This window comes from Hoplias malabaricus, chromosome 15, assembly GCF_029633855.1.
Source record: "Hoplias malabaricus isolate fHopMal1 chromosome 15, fHopMal1.hap1, whole genome shotgun sequence".
NCBI lineage: Eukaryota > Metazoa > Chordata > Actinopteri > Characiformes > Erythrinidae > Hoplias > Hoplias malabaricus.
The window spans coordinates 20,079,308-20,100,857 of NC_089814.1; the positions used below are offsets into that span (position 1 = coordinate 20,079,308).

Sequence of the window (21,550 nt, forward strand, 5' to 3'; positions counted from 1 at the left end):
ACACACAAACAACACACAAAGCAGAACACACAGACCACACACAAACAACACACAAAGCAGAACACACAGACCAGACACAAACAACACACAAAGCAGAACACACAGACCACACACAAACAACACACAAAGCAGAACACACAGACCAGACACAAACAACACACAAAGCAGAACACACAGACCACACACAAACAACACACAACCCAGAACACACAGACCACTCACAACCCAGAACACAGAGACCACTCACAACCCAGAACACACAGACCACTCACAACCCAGAACACATAGACCACTCACAACCCAGAACACACAGACCACTCACAACCCAGAACACACAGACCACTCACAACCCAGAACACACAGACCACTCACAACCCAGAACACACAGACCACTCACAACCCAGAACACACAGACCACTCACAACCCAGAACACATAGACCACTCACAACCCAGAACACACAGACCACTCACAACCCAGAACACACAGACCACACACAAACAACACACAAAGCAGAACACACAGACCACACACAAACAACACACAAAGCAGAACACACAGACCAGACACAAACAACACACAAAGCAGAACACACAGACCACACACAAACAACACACAAAGCAGAACACACAGACCAGACACAAACAACACACAAAGCAGAACACACAGACCAGACACAAACAACACACAAAGCAGAACACACAGACCAGACACAAACAACACACAAAGCAGAACACACAGACCACACACAAACAACACACAAAGCAGAACACACAGACCACACACAAACAACACACAAAACAGAACACACAGACCACACACAAACAACACACAGACAACACACAACCCAGAACACACAGACCACACACAACCCAGAACAGACAGACCACACACAAACAACACACAACCCAGAACACACAGACCACACACAAACAACACACAGACAACACACAACCCAGAACACACAGACCACTCACAACCCAGAACACACAGACAACACACAACCCAGAACACACAGACCACTCACAACCCAGAACACACAGACAACACACAACCCAGAACACACAGACCACTCACAACCCGGAACACACAGACCACTCACAAACAACACACAGACAACACACAACCCAGAACACACAGACCACTCACAACCCAGAACACACAGACAACACACAACCCAGAACACACAGACCACTCACAACCCAGAACACACAGACAACACACAACCCAGAACACACAGACCACTCACAACCCAGAACACACAGACCACTCACAACCCAGAACACACAGACCACTCACAAACAACACACAGGCAACACACAGACAACACACAACCCACAACACCCAGACAATACACAAAAGACAACACACAACCCAGAACATAATGAGAGCTACAGGTTGGGCTAATTCAACTGCTGTCAGGTTTGTGCAGCTTTTGTGCACATCGCTGATAACACACTGACCATTAATCTGCATCAGTACATTAACCCATAATCCACATCAGTACACTATTAATGACTAGAATTTCACATCATAATAACAACACTGAACACTGCAGCACTTTTAAACTGTTCTCTTCAGACTTTAGCCTTACATTGCAGCTCAGTCTAACTGCACGCATCATTCCTAAATGAAATAAAAGATAATCAGAGCAAGGAAGAAATGTCCCAGATTGTGATCAGTGCTGGTGCTTGAGGAGTGCCCTAATAGAGCTGGTGTTTTTCTCATTGCGACGTCAACCCTTCCACAATGGCCCAATCACAGAGGATAGAAGGATAATCACAGGTCAATCACTGTCATTCACACTTTGCTTCATCTCAATAACATCGCTGTGTTTTTTGAAATGCAAAAAAAAAGCAAGCTCTGATTAGGGCTGCTACAGTAGGGCTGAACATCAAAGGAAATCCCGCCCCTATTGATTTCAGCACTTAACCTGCTCAGATCCTGCTCTCTCTCTCTCTCTCTCTCTCTCTCTCTTCCAGCACTCCCTTCATCTTCCATCCTTTCCCATGTTCCATTGTAATTTGGCCTCGTTAGTGGGAAAGAGCTGAGCATTTGGAGGTGAACTTGGGCTGCTCAGGAAACTTTTCCTGAATGCCATGTCTTTGCAAAAAAAAAAAAAGGAGCATTTCCTCCCACCACTTGAGTTATTTAGCAGAGGTAGGCTAATTGAAATGGTAGGTTATATTTGTGTAGACACTGGGCTGAAGACGGACTGGGCCCCTGCTGGCCATCACCCCCTACATCCCCCACCAGCTCTGTCTCATGTCTGGCAGGAGGAGATTAAGAACTTGGACGCTTTTAACTCCATTGTTCCTTGACTTTCATTTAAACTTGTCTTACTGGCGCTGGGGTATCAGTGCTGAGGCCCAGTGTAAAAGAGAAATATAATAAAAGAAAAGCAGCACAAAACAAGAGAGATAGTCTGAGTATGTGTGTGTGTGTGTGAGAGAGAGAGAGAGAGAGAGAGAGAGAGAGAGAGAGAGAGAGAGAGAGAGAGAATGTAAGAGTCCAGGGCTTTGCGTGAAGGGGCAGCTGAGTTTACATTCTAGGGCTGGATGGGTGTAACCTTTAAATGATATTTAAAAAAGCCCGATTATCCTAAAGGTAATTAGGCTGAATGATGAGGACATTTAATTAAAAATAAATCCGCAAGGCGCTGGGGCCAAAAGCAATTTCCAAGCACTGTGTGCCAGTGCTGGTCTGTTCGAGTCTCTTCTATACTCCATTATTTCATTCACTCAGTTCCACCCCCCCTCCACATCCATCAATTCATTTCTCCAAACGAGTGCAGAATATCCATACACCAGTGTCCATCTCTCTGAGGAGAATGTACATTGTGACTGCTGTCAGACTGGCCACTGTGTTAAACCACTACAGGAGAAAAAGATCAGGTAGGGAACATTAGATTAAAGAAGCGTTTTCTGTAACTGTAACATATCAGTGGGATTGTTTTATTGAGCAAGAATCCAAATAATGGGTGGCAGAGACAACTAAAGAGCAAGAACACAATAAATAAACACACATATAAATAGACAATAAAAGCAATTACAAAACTAAAATCTGAACATAAATTTAGAAAACTGACTACAAATCTGTAAGTGCTTATCCAGTTCAGGGTCGCGGTGGGTCCAGAGCCTACCTGGAATCATTGGGCGCAAGGCAGGAATACACCCTGGAGGGGGCGCCAGTCCTTCACAGGGCAACACACACACACATTCACTCACACACTCACACCTACTGACACTTTTGAGTCACCAATCCACCTACCTACGTGTGTTTTTGGACTGTGGGAGGAAACCGGTGCACCCGGAGGAAACACATGCGGACACGGGGAGAACACACCTATTTTTAAGGACAGTAAACGTAACCTACACAACTGCAACTGATACCATTATATTACTTTTCTAATAATGTTAACACCTTACTGAAGGGTGGGTCTATAAAGGTGTATTCTGATATGTTACAGGTCTGATAAGACTTACTAAATTTGATCCTTTATAGATGGTTATGTGTCAGGTGTCAGGAAAGACATATGTAGGTATTATGTAGTCAGAACACCTACAGTAGTAAAATGTTGCACATTATTTTCTCCAATTTTATCCTTTTCTTAAAGTGTGTATGCATTATCCTGTGCTTTTGTTATTTATTTTATTTCATTTTAATTTTAATTTATGATTACACTTACATACAGTTTTCTAGATAGCCAAGGATATATTATATATACCGGAGACCCTGGAGGAGACCCATGCAGACACAGGGAGAACATGGAAACTCCACCCAATGAGACTTGAACCCAGTGCTGGGAGGTGAACATGCCTCCATGTGTGACAACAAGCCACCATGTGTGATAGTTTCTGTAAACATGCCTTTGTTCACTTTATTAAAATTGAACTGTAAAAATTCAAAGTAAAAAAAATCACCTGGTATTCAAAAATTCGGTTGTAAATTAGAGGGTCTTAAATTATATTCCTCCACATTAACAGCAATGTTTTTAGATAAGCCTCCCTAGTCCAGAGGTGATTTTGTTCATACTCTGCCAAGATATAGAACACAACTGACAGATTCAACTTTAAATTAAAGGCTCCTTACATATTGAGGCTGACTAGTTATATCTAGGGTAAGTGGGAATTCTAAATATTAGATTTTTTACTGAATCATTCATTTTAATAAATTATATAGTGTGGTGTATATTTATATAATACCATGGCAGATATTACAGACAGCTGCTGGGATGTTTTCCCCTTGAAAACAGTTCCAATATGTGTACATTTGTTTTAAGAGTGTATATCACTGATTCAGGTTCAGTTAACCTTAGTTTGTGTGACCCCTACAGCTCTAATATGACAACATAATACAATGGGAGAATCGTTCAGTGGAATTACTTTCAAGGGGAAAACGTTCCAGCAGCTATCTTCCCGGTTGAAAGTACATTGTGTACGCTACGTTTGGCTGCTGCTTTTTGTCAGTGTGTGTGTGTGTGTGTATTAAATGGTGAATGGAATGGTGTCCAGTGTAGTCTTGGCTGTAAAAATTCCCTGGATATCTAGAAAAGTGTATATAAGTATATATTTATACATTAAAAAAGAAAGAAAAAAGAAACCACTGGATAGAGCATTCTTCATTTAAGTGATTCCACCACATTTTTTCAACCTGCCATTAACACAATGTTACTGGAACACTTAACATGCTTAGAGGAGAGGGCTAACTGCTCCATCAGCTGTGTTGCCTAGTAATGTGTAGGGACACAGGTAGATAGGGAGGACTAGCCTACCTCCAAATTATCCTCTCTATTTGTTAACCATGATGACAATATCAACATTTTAATGGCTGCGTCACTCAGATCAATGCCAGAAAAAAAGAATATTGTGTGTTAGAACAATCTTAAAAGTAAAAGTAGGTCTTTGATGACACTTTAAAATTATCATTTAAAAAATGCGGCCAAAATTAATTTCACATATACAACTAAGAACAACATAAGCTCTTCATATATTTGCTAAGAATCTCGTGGTTTACCATATCTACACCTACACTGGAGTGCTTTTACTTCTAATATACTGTGAAACTGGTGTGTGCATTGTGTGGCTAAATTACTTATTAATAATATTGAGATATGGGCCAAATAATTTAACTTTGGCACATTTACAGACATAAAAAATACAGACTTTCTTTTCTGTCATAAATTTACACCAGTCCTGTACAGTGCAAATTCACGTGTGGGTCATGGATCAGTGCCTGGTTGTGGTTCTGTTCTGTTCAATAGCTCCACTGCTCTGTAACAGGTAATGTGTTCTTGTCTAGACAGCCCGGTGTCTCAGTGCTGTCTTTCATTCTGTCTCAGCGGCTCTCCTGCACTGAGCTGCAAGCGCTGCAAGGACCTTTCAGATGAGGAGCTGTTCAACAGTGAACAGCGAGTCTCTCAATAGAGCAGCCAAATCCTACAGCACCAGTTAAAAGACGTGGAGCTGCCAAGCCATGAAGGGTTTTGGGTTATTCTTACATTTGCGCACAATTTTCACACTACACTATTTCTTAGATTTTACAGTACATTACAATATAGTCTCATGTAGAGATATACAGCTGATATACAGCTGCAAGACCTTTATCAAGCTCAGCTATTAAATAAAACACACATAATTACAAAATGAGTGGAAAACTGTTCAACAGACTAAACCTCATATTTCCAATTCTTCGAAGTAACCACTCTATGCCTTGAGTGGCTCATCTTTGCACATTCTTGGCATTCTCTCAAGTAGCTACATGAGGAGCCACCTGGGATGCTTTTCCAACAGGCCTGAAGAAGCTCTGCATATGCTCTACACTTGTTGGCAGCTAAAAACTAATTGTTTCTTGAGGTTCTTGGGATGGGGTTATATTTAAATTTTGGTTTTGGCCTCAGCTTCAATATTTATACTTGTCTTCAACACACATTTCCAATAAATACGGACAAATGTTTGCCTTAAAAATGTGTGGACACCTGCTTATCTACTATTTCACAGTGTACACAGGAAGTTTGTCTCTCTTTAAACTACAGGGGTTGGACAATGAAACTGAAACACCTGGTTTTAGACCACGATAATTTATTAGTATGGTGTAGGGCCTCCTTTTGCGGCCAATACAGCGTCAATTCGTCTTGGGAATGACATATACAAGTCCTGCACAGTGGTCAGAGGGATTTTAAGCCATCCTTCTTGCAGGATAGTGGCCAGGTCACTACGTGATGCTGGTGGGGGAAAACATTTCCTGACTCGCTCCTCCAAAACACCCCAAAGTGGCTCAATAATATTTAGATCTGGTGACTGTGAAGGTCATGGGCGATGTTCAACTTCACTTTCATGTTCATCAAACCAATCTTTCATCAGTCTTGCTGTGTGTATTGGTGCATTGTCATCCTGATACACGGCACCACCTTCAGGATACAATGTTTGAACCATTAGATGCACATGGTCCTCCAGAATGGTTCGGTAGTCCTTGGCAGTGACGCAGCCATCTAGCACAAATATTGAGCAAAGGGAATGCCATGATATGGCAGCCCAAACCATCACTGATCCACCCCCTTGCTTCACTCTGGGCATGCAACAGTCTGGGTGGTATGCTCTTTGGGGCTTCTCCACACTGTAACTCTCCCGGATGTACAGTAAAGAAACAGTAAAGGTGGACTCATCAGAGAACAATACCGGTTTCACACTGTCCACAGCCCAAGATCTGCACTCCTTGCACCATTGAAACCAATGTTTGGCATTGGCATGAGTGACCAAAGGTTTGGCTATAGCAGCCTGGCCGTGTATATTGACCCTGTGGAGCTCCCAGACAGTTCTGGTGGAAACAGGAGAGTTGAGGTGCACATTTAATTCTGCCGTGATTTGGGCAGCCGTGGTTTTATGTTTTTTGGATACAATCCGGGTTAGCACCCGAACATCCCTTTCAGACAGCTTCCTCTTGCGTCCACAGTTAATCCTGTTGGATGTGTTTTGTCCTTCTTGGTGGTATGCTGACATTACCCTGGATACCGTGGCTCTTGATACATCACAAAGACTTGCTGTCTTGGTCACAGATGCGCCAGCAAGACATGCACCAACAATTTATCCTGTTTTGAACTCTGGTATGTCACCCATAATGTTGTGTGCATTGCAATATTTTGAGCAAAACTGTGCTCTTACCCTCTACTAATTGAACCTTCACACTCTGCTCCTCCTGGTGCAATGTGCAGTTAATGAAGATTGGCCACCAAGCTGGTTCAATTTAGCCATGAAACCTCCCACACTAAATGGTGTTTCAGTTTCATTGTCCAACCCCTGTAGATGCTGGAACAGCTCTCTGTGGGTTTGATGGTATTCATCTATGAAAACTTGAAGGTAGTAAGATGCTGATATAAGTTGATATGTTTTGAGTCACAAATACATTCCAGCTAAGCCCAAAATGTTCTGAATGGAGCTCTACTTCTCCAGAAAATAGTTCTACAGCTCCACAGCCTATGAGGCTCATGCAGCAAATGCCTCATTTAAATCTAAGCTTGTCTATGATGGACAAGCTGTGAACACAAAACGGAACATCTGTGACCACCGGAGGTACAGTAGGTAAATTCAGTCATTATAAACACTGTCTACAAACATTTGGACATACAGAATACGCTGCTTTGGTGTCCAGCTGTATATTGTTTTGTTGTCTTGTGTAGTCTGTATACAAGTTTTTTTATTTTTTTTGTCCTTTGTATATGTACTGTGCCTTCATCTTGATTGGCACATATATTGTTTAAGCTACACGTTTCTTAAATAAAGAAACAACTAAGTATGTATGTATGTATCTTTACACTTATATAGCGCCTTTCTAGACACCCAAGGACGCTTTACAATCCACACTGCTCAGAACACTCAATCCACACACACACTGGTGAGAAGCGGCAGCCAAACGCGCACAGAGTACACGTACTCTCGACCAGGAACAACCGTCCACCTGGAGGACTATATCGGGCACTAGGGTTTCACCCAGGACAGAGTGCCAATCCATATCTGGGCTCACACTCATTCACTCACACATACAGACATTCATTCACATACACACTCATTCACTCACAAACCAGGACAGTTATTAGACAGAAGCCAATTCACCTACCCTCCATGTTTTTGGACTGTGGGAGGAAACCCCCGCAGACACGGGGAGAACATGGAAACTCCACCCAGATGGGACTTGAACCCAAGATCCCAGCGCTGGGAGGCGAACGTGCTAACCACTAAGCCACCGTGCCTTAGTGGCATGGGCCATGTGCCTGTGGCATGACATTTGGATCCATTGTATACAAGTTATATTGAAGTATGTAACAAAGAAAACTTGAATTGACATTTCAAGAATTTTGAGTACGAAGCCAGCCGATACTAAACGAAATCAAACTACAGTGAAACACGCTGTTAAAAATGTGCTTAAAAAGAAGTCTGTGAATATCTCAGCACCACTAGAGGCTCCATGTAGTGCAGTGGGCATTGATGTTACACTATGGCGATCAATCAGTCAGGAGGAGGTCTCCAAATAAAAGATGGAGGGATTTAGAGTTGTGTTCAGCAAGTAGCACACACTTTATACACCATACAAACTCAAACTACTGCACTATTTTGGGGAAAATGATGTTGGTCTGCTCCAAAAGAAAACAAAAAAAAAACCTCTATTTCTTTTTAAGGACACAGCTTACCTTTGGATTGAAATGACTGAAATACATTTAACAGTGTGCGCAAACGTTTGACTGGAACTGTACATGAAACAATGAGTGTCCTATTGTTATGAAACATTAAATGTTATATACAAAATTCTGGCAATATGAGAAAACAGGGTAGTGCTCTGCAGTAACTGTGTGCAGAGCAAACATTCATGGCATATTCACAAACAACACATGAACACTCCATTATAATTGCATAACCATACTGAAATATTCATTAAATCCATTAATTCATAAGTAACAGGTTTATGATGTAATGAGTAGGAGACAAACTAAGGACTGAAGTAAATCTAGGCAGTGATGTCTAGTGCATGCTTCATAATAAGTATGCAAATACATTGGCAAACATATTCATTTATGGACCAATTACAACACTAAGCAAACTGTATGAATATAAAATAAATAAATAACCTTACTAAATTCATTATTGCTCACCCAATAATCACTGGACAATTTACATACAGTACTGTGCAAAAGGTTTAGGCACCAGAGATTATAAGATTTAAAAAGCTATTTATCAAAGCAGTATTATTTGCTAAAAAAACAAGCAAACAACAAATAACGCCCAACATTAGAATAAAGCTAAATAACATTATTCCAGTAAGTGTGATATTCTGTGTGTGAATGTGTTGGTTTAACTTTTTCCAAATCTCTCCTAGTGGCAGTCTGTATTATTTGAGATTATCATCCAATACCTAGTTTTACAGGTTAATAAGCAATGATTTTAAAAAATATGTGCTGTTGATTTAACAAATTAATGCGATCAAGGAGAATCTGTACAAAACATTGTTCTTCAAACTCACTCAAACCTACTCCTTTATAGCAAAAAAAAGATCTTTTAATTCTTTTTTGTTTTATATTATTTTTTTGGTTATATATAACTCGGATTATATGTAACTTTATACAAGCACCACGCTTAGTGAGAAGACATTAGTTTCAATGTATATAATTATCTTAGGTGCCTAAGACTTCTGCACAGTACTGTATATGACTGGCCCTAAAACGGTGGAAAATAATGACATTACACAAAATTCTGCATGGATTTATAAAAAATATACTCTAACATATTTGGTAATTAATTTGCTGTAGAGCCTGTCTTCATACGGCCACTTGACATCTGCATAAGGCCTTTGGCCAGTCATGATGACAAGCTTATGTAGGTGCCTTGTAGCCTTATTAACACTGCCTTATATTTAAGAGCAAAAAGATTCATTAATACTTCATAAGTTCATAATTACTTTTTGAGCAGGCTTGCTGTGTGTTTAATAACAGTCTGTTCGTTTACTTACTATTTCCGTAAAGTAAAGTAATATTTATTGATGCATTAGTTTTAACTATATATTTGTTACACATTAATGACAATGTTCTTGTTTGTTATAGTTATGTAAATGTTATGTATTGCTAATGTACTGTTTATGATAATACGATAAATGTAATAGTTCTAATAAAACTTTCCGAAAAGGGAGTTATAAAAATGGAAAAAACAAAAACCATCAACAACAACAACAAAAAAACATTCAGTAGAAGAACAGGACCTTGAGGGCAGAGGGAGACCACTGGGGCAGGCAGGGGCAATGTGTTTCGTGTTCAGGATGTGAGTGTCATAACCCACCTTGTAGCTCTTTGTCTCCCTTCATCCATCTGATGGTGGCGGCAGGTTTGCTGCCCATGGCCGTGCAGGTTATCTCTGTCTCATTGCCCTCACTCACTATGTCTTCGCGGGACTCGATTATTGGGTTGCCTGGTGGTACTGCGAGGGGCACACAGAGACAGCCGAATTTTACAGCGAGAACCATCAAAACAGACATTGCTACCGAGTTATGCAAAGAGTTTCCAATTTATTAGAAACACCATTAAATTCATCTTATTTTGTCATATTCCTACCACAAGTTTACTATACAGGCCCATTTGTTTCTGCAGAGTATGTCAGCCCTGCCTTCCCTAAGAGACCACCTTATGATCACTCCTGAGCAGATATTATTTGGTGGCCCATATCGCTGGAATCTGAATATCATTGCTGAGTTAAGAATAGACACAAGCCAAATATATCCAGCCTTCAGCTGAGCACTAATGAGAAGTTAGATGATGACTCAGGCAAATACTGAATGGAAAAGTGTCAGCTATAGACTCTAACTATACACCTTCAAAATGTACAAACCCTGCAGGTTTGGGACAGCAAGTGTACACAGGGTTCAAATAGCTGAGCAATGCAGCTGTGTTTGAAACTGAATCAGGCCAATGGTGTTCCATCTTATAACAGTAGCTTTCTGTTCAAAGATGGGCAGAGCAGATGAACTACAGAGATTAATTTTAAATCTACAAAGAGCAACTACATGGTAGGCATTTCTAATAAAATGGCCACTGAGTATGAGGGTGGTAATTTGTTTACTCCTGTTAGTTAAACCAAATAGTTATATGCTTACTGAATGTGAAGTTCAGGAATCTATCACAGTGCATTCAGTGACAAAAAGCTGTCTTGTGTATATGTAACACACATTACTGCTAAAATGTCTTACCACAATAGATGAGATTTGGTGAAATCATAGTTTTGCTCATTGTAAAAGATACTGTGTGAACCAGTGCATTAGACCATACACACAAGCGCAAAGCTAAACAAGCACTTTTTATAAAACCTGCTTCAGTAGAACCCAATCCCGGTTTACTGTGTGTGATAATTTCCATCAGTTCCAGCATTGTTCGGTTAGCATAAACAAGCAAAGCAAACAGGGTAACTATAATGTATGTTCTGGCATAGATTCAAGGTAATTATAGTGCATGTGTACATCTGGAGATCAATTAGAGTTAACCAGCTCTTTCTGGGATGTTCACAATTAACCCGTTTTAGTCTGGAGTTATTGTTTCACTCTGTATTTAGGTTGCATAATTATTTAAATGGGAGTACATAATTACATCATTCATTATATAGTTAGTCACACAATGAATTGCATTTACATTTGGATTAGAGTCTGTATGCACAGCAATTACTCACAGAATAAATACCTCCTCTTTATTAATAGCACAACATGGTATTGATTAACCATTGAGAACATGCAATTTTGAAAGAATTTCATTTGTTTTGATGAATAATAAATGAGTTATTTCCAGTGAAACCTGTGACTCATAAGTCAGTATGCTGTGTGGTTATAATTAGTATTCACTTCTGCGTCCAGATTATTGGGTAATATATGATCTTATAAAATATGGGTCAAATATATGTTATGTTATGACAAATACACGTGTACAAACAGAGGTCAATAATAGTTAACTTGCATAATTACTGAAATGTGATTACATAACTATATAATTAAATACATGGGTACATACTGAACTGAATTATCTTTCAAATTATTTATATCAGCAGGTTAAAGTATTCATATCTGTCATTCCACTCACATCCAAAAAAATATATATTTCACTTACAAATACAAATGTGGTATCTGTAAAATAGTTTTGCTATCACTATGTGTTGAATAATAATATATAAAAAATGTGATAATCTGTATTAGCGTTACTAGTTTCATATTGTTGCCACCTTAAGAGAAAAAAATGTCTCTGTTAAAAGTTTTACAGGAGAAAAAATTGATTGTGATGCTAGTACTGAAGTTTGGAAATAATCACTTGCTTTAATCTGATTGAAATAAAAAATCCTAGATTCCACATACTGATGGTCAGAGAGTTTTTATTTGCTGTAAACAAACAGTAAAACATGTTATTTTCCACTCTTGAAATATGCAGTACATATGTATATATTCCATTTATCCAGTGGAGTCCCTTGTAACTTTGAAGTGTATGGATTTACAGTGACTTTAAATTATTCTAATAGGCTTAAGCCCTGGTTGAGCTGGATTAGTTTTACCAGAGGAGGTCTGGTAATGTAATTTACAGAATATCTGACTGATCGATTCGAACTGGATAAGTATATAAGCATATGCGCAATGACCCCAAATCCTTCTAATGAGTTCATCAACAAGAATGTTGTAGATTACACTGGCCCTGTTTTGAACTTCAGGGTAAAGGAAATTTGCAAGTTACTTTTTTTGCCACCAAAAATCTGTCTATATTATCCATTATCAGCTTTTGATTTTGAGATTGTCTTGCTTTTTTTGTACCATCATTACACTTAAAACGTTTAATGCAATTTAAACAGGCTTTTTATCTCATTTTAACCATTTAAATTGCACCCGCCATTTATTAATTATTTTAATTAAAAATAAATAAATAAATAAATAAAAATAATGGAGCTGCACGGCTTTGTTGTAACAAGGATTTTGACATGTGTAGTAAAAGCTAAATATAAAGTACCTTAGCACAGACTGAAGGTAAGTCCATCCTGTGGGAACACCGGACACTTAATTATATTTAACAGCCTCTTTCTAGGACGCTTGTAATTATTGGAATAATGTCTTTAATTTCATTTGCTGGACTCTTAAAGCCTTCAACAGCAGGTTTGTTCTCTCTCTCTCTCTGTGGTGTGGAACAGCAGGATCTCTGGTGTGGAACAGCAGGATGGTGTTCAGGCAGGCTGCATTAGCCTGGGCCTACACAGCTCTGGAGCTGAAGCCAGCTAACTATCGGCACACAGCCACACACTCTTCTGTTCAAAGCCCACAAACACTTTGCAATAATTACCTTTAAGTACCTACGAGTTTCTCCAAACTGGGTTTAAAAAAAAAAAAAAAAGCAAAATACCAAAACTCGAATTTCCACAAACATACACACTTCTACACACGAGACGTAATTGCTCTGAAGGGCTCCACCAGGCCTCGCAGCTGAGTCCTCATAGGATGTGACAGGTGAAGTGTTTGTGGAGATTGTAGAGGGCTTTCAGCAGCCCCTCCAAAGAGTGTGTGTTTGTGTGTCAGCTAAGAGAGCTGCTGCAGTAATGACGTAGCAGAATGACTCCAGCAAGGTTTTGGCTGGTTTCACAGACAGTTATTTTAAAATAAACAAAATCCAGTTTAGTCTGTATTTTCCCTCCATTTTTCCCCAGTGTAGTCACTGCTGAGCTAGGACTCTGTCAATCACAGGATGCCAGAGAGGTGCAGTGCATTGTTTTCAACTGTTAGTAAAACAAACCAATTGGACAGCTCAACATGCTTGGAGGAGAATACTAATCAAGTTCGGTTATGTCAACTTACAAACACTTGCATTGGATGGCATTTTTCTGAGAGGTGGGAGAAAGAGGGTCATTCCACCCACTTCGCTGCTCATTAATAACTTATTGCTTTAATATGTGTGCTTCTTTCCTATTGGAAGTTCACACAAACGCATTGTTGTCTTTATCTTGAGCATGTTGCTTTTATCAGCTTAGTGCTACAAGGCTTGGCTGTGTATTTATGGGAAGCACAGAGGTTCTTTAATCATAATGCAAAGTGCAAAGCTAACTAGGGCCACTTTTTTCCATGGTACATGAATCAACCGGAACAGAAAATGAACCATATGGAGCCTACCATATGAGACCACCTCAACATGTGGTCTGAGTTCAGCTTGCCTTTGGGTCTGGTTAAATGGGCCTCAGCCCATTTGACACGTTCACATAAGCGCATAAATAAATAAAATAAATAAATAAATATGACTTGGTGTCTCAGGAGTCCGCTTAAAATGCTGAAACGATCTGAAAAGCTCTTCATCAGAGGCCTCCTGTTCAAATGTATCTGTTGTTTTTTCTTTAGCTACATCAGCTCATGAAGCACATCAGCTGCTGCATTATTGAAAATCCTGAACCTCTGTTCATTACAAAGAACAGAAAAGGACACCTTCAGAGCACGGAGACTAATGCTTCTAATTTCGTCAACGTGTGTGTGTGTGTGTAAGCGACAGAGAGAGCGAGAGAGAGAGAGCGAGAGAGAGAGAGATAGAAAGAGAGCGAGAGAGAGAGAGAGAGAGAGAATGAATTCAGCTATTCTGGGGCTCTGGGCTTACTTCTGTTCTCTTGGGGTTCCTACCACACCCACGTCAATGCAGTTAACATTGACTTACTTCAGCATCAGAAGAGAAGAGCAGGTGTTTTATTTGGTCGTGAATCATCACAGTCATGATGTCATTTGAAATAACACCTGACCTTGAGAAGTCTTTTATACAGCAGTTTTGCAAAGTAAAGGATCCTCACTGTTTATTGTGTGTTTGTTTAAAAGAAAATCCTTGGCAACATGATCGTTTACTACTTTTCTACTCACACCATTTTAAACGGAGGAATTCAGACAGTGTTTATAACATCTAAACCTAAGGAACCAATCCTGGGACTATGGAGCTGCAGTCATGTGGTGGAGGGGTACGTACAGATAGGTATGAAGAGTAATGCGATATTTATAGATCTGGTTGTAGCGAATGAAGGTGAGGTGTTCAGTTTAATCTAAGCCTTTAAAGAAATAGGGATTTATTATTTGGAGATATCTTTACTTTACTTTTTTAATATTTGTAGTCTCTGCTAAAAATGTAGTCGTAGAAGCAATTAGCATCTAGTGGCATGAGGATAAGTGAGGTATTAAAAAAAAAGTACTGACTAAACAATCATTGTCTGAGACACATAATACTTGTGATCACAACACCCCCCCCCCCAACCTCCACTGATTGGACATCAATGATGACTTTGCCAAATATATTTTCTTTTAAATGTATCTTAAGAGCAGGACATCCATAGTTTGCCTTTATAATTTTGCAGTGGATCACATTACATACCATTTCTCACTCACTCACCTCAAATACAGTTGTTATGTAATGTGGATAGACTACATTATGTGGTTTCTGACCCTGTATGACATATGTATGACATTCTGACCCTGTATGACTCTGGTAATGGGCACAGTACGTTTTATGTGTGTGTGTGTGTGTGTGGTTCTCACTCAGCACAGTGATGTCGGCGTAGGCTTCCTGTGGAGGGTCAGTGTAGAGCTGACACACATATCTCCCCTCGTCTGACAGAGACACGTTAGACAGAGCCACGCGCAGCTCGTTGTCTGAGAAGTTAACCAGCTGAAAGCGAGCATCCTTCAGGGCTGAGAGAGAGAGAGAGAGAGAGAGAGAGACTTGATTATTTTAATAATAATTAACATTGTTTCTCCAATATAACTGAGACTTATTAATAAATGTTTAAATGCTCTAACCGACTATGCTGTATTCTACATATGTCCAAGCAAATACAATCTCACCTAAATACACAGCAATACATTAACAAATAAACGAGAGCAGGAAGAGAGGAAATATGCAATAAATAAAATGGCAGGGAGAAGCTAAAGGGAGTGAGAGCAAGAATTAACAGAGAGGGTAAAAATAGGGGTTAGAAAGAGACTGAAAGCAAACTGTAAAATGTAGAGAAAAGAAAAAGTGACAGTAAAAGAAAAATAGGGTGTGAGAGATAGAGAAAAAGAAAGATGAGAGACTAAGAGAAAGATAAGGGAGAGAGAAATTGTGAGATAGTATGAGACAGACAGAAGTCCAAATCTAGTGACGAGTTAGAGTAAAGAATGTGAGGGCAGGGTGTGCTTTTCTGTGTGTGTGTGTGTGTGTGTGTGTGTGTGTGTGTGTGTATGTGTGTGTTAATGTAAATATCAAACACACTTCACACTTTCTTGCTCAGTCAATTTAGTAAGAGTGGCCTCACTTCTCTGACAGAAGAATCCAGGGTGTGAGAGAGAGAGTGTGTGTGAGAGAGAAAGAGAGAGAGAGAGAGAGAGACCGATGCTGATAAAGAAGAGGCACACATGCTGATCCCAACTTTGTGCTCTATGCATCAAGTTCAGGGTCCTTCTCCTAATTAGGAAGGGAGTTAAAAAAAAAACAAAACAAAAAAAAAACACACTTCTTTACACCCTTCTCCCCTAGGAATAATGAGGAGTCCATTAGACTAGTTTCACCAAGGAGCACAATGAATGTGGGGCTGAGAGAGAGAGAGAGAGAGAGAGAGAGAAACCTATCCCTCTTCTAAAAACTAAAGGATAAAATTGCAGCATGAGCGACACACACCATTTACGACAGTGAGAGCTCTCTCACACTCACGCTGTTTGTTCTTGTCCTTGTCAAAAGACTGAGACAAAAAAGGGAGAGTGTGAGAGAGAATGGATAAATATGAACGAAAGAACTACAAGACGAAATAAATACAGAAATGAGAAGTCGTGAGTAGATTTTTTATTTTATTTTTTGGCTGAAGGGAGAGGAGGAGGGGGGGGGGGGGGGGGAGCCCCTGATGTTGCTGCTTGAGGTTTGATTGTTCTGGGCTCCAGCTGGTTAGCCATGCTCTTTAACTTCTACGCCAATAAGAGAGGAAGCAAGCAAAGAGGAGGATGAGGAGGGGGAGGGAGAGGAAGGGGAAGAGAGAGAGAGAGAGAAAGAGAGAGAAGCAGTATAAAGCCGTACAAGCAGCCGGAGACATGCTGGAAGAGGGACGAGGTCTTTATCATCGCTTGTGTTCCTTCCCTCCTTACACTCTTCACTTCCTTCCTGTCTATACCCCCACATCACTCACCACGCTCCCCACCGTCCTGAAGCCATCCACAACCCATGTGAAGCTCAGTCGGCCGCTCTCTTCTCCCTTCTTCCTCTCGTTCTCACATCTTCCTTTCTCTACTCTCATTCTCCTATCTATCTCACTCTCATTCTCCGTTTTAATCTTCTCTCCTCATTACTCTCTCATTCTGTCCTTTCTCTATCCTTCATATCCTATGTGGATCTCTCTTTCACCCCATCTCTCACTACCATTTTACTTTTGTAGTCTTCTCTCACACTATTTTTTTTTCTATACCATCTTATTTCTTTCTCTGTCCCTCGGTATTCCCACTCCCTATCTGTATTTCTCCCTTTCTCCTTCTTTACTCCTCTCTCACCACCCTCTCCCACTCTTCTTTATTCACATCTTTTACCACCTTCTCCTCTTTTTATCCTCTTATTCTCACCTTTTCCCTTCTGCTCTATTTTTTGCCTTTTCTTGTCTATATCTCTCACGTCATCTTTTTTTTAATTTTTTTATTCCTCTCCTTTCTCTCACCTTTTCCTTTCTCTTCCAAAACCTAAATGTTCATTTCTCACCCCTCTCTCTCCTCTCACTCACTCCCCATTCATCTGCCAAAATGTATCTCAGTCTTTCTCTCATTCTGTTTTTCTCTCTTCGTAGCATTCATCTTTCTTCCCTTGTTTCTATCATTGCTTCCTCTCTCTATTTTTCTCTTTGCTCACTCCTTGCATTTGTTTCTGACTTTTCTCTCTCACTCACAGTTCAACCTGTCAGTCTGTGAATTTTTTTTCCCTCCTAGATATTTCCTGATAAACCCTGAGTGGCATTTTTGAAAAAAAAAAAAGTGGAAGTGTTTAGGAACCACAGTAGCTCAGCCACGAAGTGTCAGACCAGGACTGGGTGGCTGAGTGCCTAGGTGCACTGTGCTGACACAATAACTACACCTCACCTGGCTTTAGCATCAGCACAACAACAATGTGCCTGAAGCTTCATAGGATTTGTTTCTATGGCCGAGCTGCTGCATGCAAGCCTTACATCATCAAGCACTATGCCAAGCATTGAACGGAGTGGAGCAAAGCAAGCTGCCGCTGGACTTTGGAGCAGTGGAAATATGTTCTGTGGGATCATTACATGCCTGACTTCAATCTGCTAACTGTAAAGTGTGGTGGGGGAAAGGTAATGCTATGAGGCTGTTTTTTCAGGGTTTGGTCTATACAAATTAGTTCCAGTGAGTGGCAATCTTACCAAGACATTTGAACAACTGGATTATTCCAACATTGTGGGAATATTTTGTGGAAGGCTGTCTGTTCCAATGTGACTGTGCCCCAGTGCACAAAGCAAGGTTCATAAAGGCATTGTTGGGTCACAATTGACCTCAAAGCCATTAAACAACTGTGGGAAAAACTAGAATAGACTTAAAACCAGGCATTCCAAAATCTTATAGAAAGCCTTCTCAGAATAGTGGAAGAAGTGCAAATGGGGGCCACCTCCATTTTAATATCTATGGATTTAGAATGTGAATTTATACAACCCCAGTTCATTCTTTTATTCATTGTCAGAAACCGCTTATCCAATTCAGGGTTGCAGTGGGTTCGGAGTATACCCGGAATCAACAGACACAAGGCAGGAACACACCCTGGAGGGGGCGCCAGTCCTTCACAGGGCGACACCCACTCACACATTCACTCACATCTATGGACCCGTTTGAGTTGCCAATCCAACGTGGCAACATGTGTTTTGGTAGGAAACCAGAGCACCCAGAGGAAACCTACTCAGACACAGGGAGAACACAAAAAAAACTCCTCCCAGACAGTCACCTGAAGCGGGACTTGAACCCACAACCTCCAGGTTCTTGGAGCTGTGGAAGTGCAACAGTACCTGCTGCGCCACCGTGCCACCCACAATGTCTGTTGGTATAATATAATTAAACGAATAAATAGCACTATTTTATGTCATTCTTTCTCTCTTTCTTTCTCTCTCTCTTGTTCTTTCTCTCTCAGCTGTTGTCAATCTTCTTCCTTTCTTCTATCATGGTCCAAACCCTGTGCAGTGGGAGGCTGTGTGTGGACCCTGCTGCCAAGGCAACGCATTTCTCACCTTTGATCATGTTGTCAGGGCAGTGTAATCTTCAAGTGAAAACACAAATAAATAAAACATCACGAGTATGCAGTCGATACATCTATATTCTAAGACAGTGTGTGTGTGTGTGTGTCTGTCTGTGTGAATGAGAAAAAGCATGTGGATATATATCTGTGTGTGTCCACTCTCAGGTGAATGAAAATGTGTGAGAGAGTAGTAGAAGTACAGGGTCCTGAAAGGAATTAAAACTAGACATACACTGACAGGAATTTCTGGATCCAAAAACGAAATGTGTCAGACCCAATTTGTATATCAGTAACTCATTATATTAAAATATGATTCAATAAGATTTAATGAGAAATGAAACCTGTCATGAACATTTCAACCTACTGCACAAACACTACGATACTTCTTTTCATGTCAATACTTGCTGGTTCATACCAGAGACTTTAAACACGACGAGGAGAGATTAAACTCCTCATAGAGACAGTTTCTATTTTTATGGGTTTTTTTTTACTGTTTACAAAGAAAGCCAAACCTTCAATAGTCATCTTGTTGCTACATATGTAAGGGTGAAAGCCTATCCCATGAGTTGTTAGAACAACTGGAAAAATCATGCTCTTGGAGTCACGGATTTTAAAAATATAAATATTAAACCTGACCAGTGAAAAAAAAAACATTTTGGGAATTTTAAACAAGTATTTTTTGAGGTTCTATCTTTATTTGTCCCACATTCAGGAAACACTACCTGAAATGTATCCAAATACTATATTATGAGAATCTTACTGAAAGTATTTTGTGCTTGTCCAACTCAGTTGCACTTGCGGCTGTAAAAAATAAAAAAATCAACTGGCATTTTTACTGGTATGTTACACAAGAATGTGTGTCAAATGTTTGATTGCAATCCCATTATTGGACCAACATTAATAGCTAAAAATGTGCTGTTATGCCTCTTCAAACAAATATTACATTTATGGTATCAATAGGGAGCTCTATAACCCAATACAGTGGGCATTAGCACTCATCTAGCCAGCTCTTGGCACAGAACATCGACACCTTAGACCTCCAAAGTGTTAAATTCCATTTCAAGCTTTTCCTGGAAACTGAATAAATATGTGCCTGAACAATGAGTACATCCTTAAGCAGCAGAATTTACTATTTATAAAAAGTGACTATTAAAATTTGGATATATATATATATGATATATTGTTCACAATTAATAGCAGTGGAAGCCGTTGTGCTTGTAGGCAGACCCTTGCTGCTCCGGTCTGTTCCTTCTCTGCTGCTGCTGGGGCTCTCGTTTGCTCCTTTCCCCCCTACGCCAAGCAGTGTGTCTTTTATGTGTCATTAGAATAATGTGGGACTAATTAGAGTGGCCGCGCTTGAAAGCGGGAATCTGGCTGTCAGGGAGGGAGGGCAGGGAGGCGCTAATGATTTAATTCAATTTATTGATTGGGGAATGCGCAGGGATTAAAACAAACTGATAAGGGGCAGGCGGCCAATGCAGTTGGTAATCTATTGTGACTGGGCGTCAGGTGGAGAGACAGCAATAATTATAGCATTATGAAAACATGAATAACTGCAGTGTCAGCTCTAATGGAAAGAATATTCGGAACATTAGGGAGCCATATTGGCAATGTGCGGCACAGAGATGCAAATAAATAAATAAATTAATAAATAAATGAATGAATGAGAGAAAGCCTGGGCAGGAATAAAATAATGAAAACTCAAAGGGAAAGTGTTTGTTGAGTGCGTGCCCGGGAAAGGGCAAATATTTCATGGTCAAAGTGCTTTTCGAATATTTGACGAGTGTTAAATATATTCATGAAGCTCATAAATGAGCAGGTGTAAAGGAGGTAATAAAACTAAGGACATCTTGTTGGATCAGGTAGGGTATCATTTACATGACTGACACTGGTGGGTCTGCTCCAGAGTAAAGAAGAAGAAAAAAACACAAGTGCTTTGACCTAAACAACAACAACGTCTCCGACTGAGAACATGCCCTTTGCTGCTTGCCGGGGCGGTGCTGGACACAAACACTAGCCATGGCATCCAGAGATGCAGCGGGTGGTTGTTCCCCAGTGTGACAGTGGGACGATGCTGTCAGCTCTAGCCTCTATCTCTCTGCAGGAGTGGAGGAGAATAGAGCCCAGCGTGCCCTCATATGTCCTGCTGACAACAAGACGAAAGGTCCGGCAGGGTCCACCCACCCCAATTCTGTTTCTGTCCCTTGCTGACTTCCTCTCCACCCTCTCAAACTTAGTATCTGCATCATAAATATGAAGGAAGCTGCATTACACTAACCCCCTTGAACATATC

At 40.3% G+C, this 21,550-nt stretch overlaps 1 protein-coding gene across 6 annotated transcripts in view; it reads right to left on the reverse strand.

The window, feature by feature from the left end:
• Positions 1-21,550, reverse strand: part of cadm1a (cell adhesion molecule 1a) — a 304,829-nt gene that overhangs the window by 53,075 nt on the left and 230,204 nt on the right. For all 6 annotated transcript variants that reach the window (XM_066646118.1, XM_066646117.1, XM_066646115.1 and 3 more), the window contains 2 exons: positions 15,549-15,701; positions 10,319-10,456 (listed from right to left, as the gene is read on the reverse strand). In XM_066646118.1, the coding sequence (XP_066502215.1) occupies positions 10,319-10,456; positions 15,549-15,701 (291 nt within the window). The remainder of the gene's footprint in view (positions 1-10,318; positions 10,457-15,548; positions 15,702-21,550) is intronic.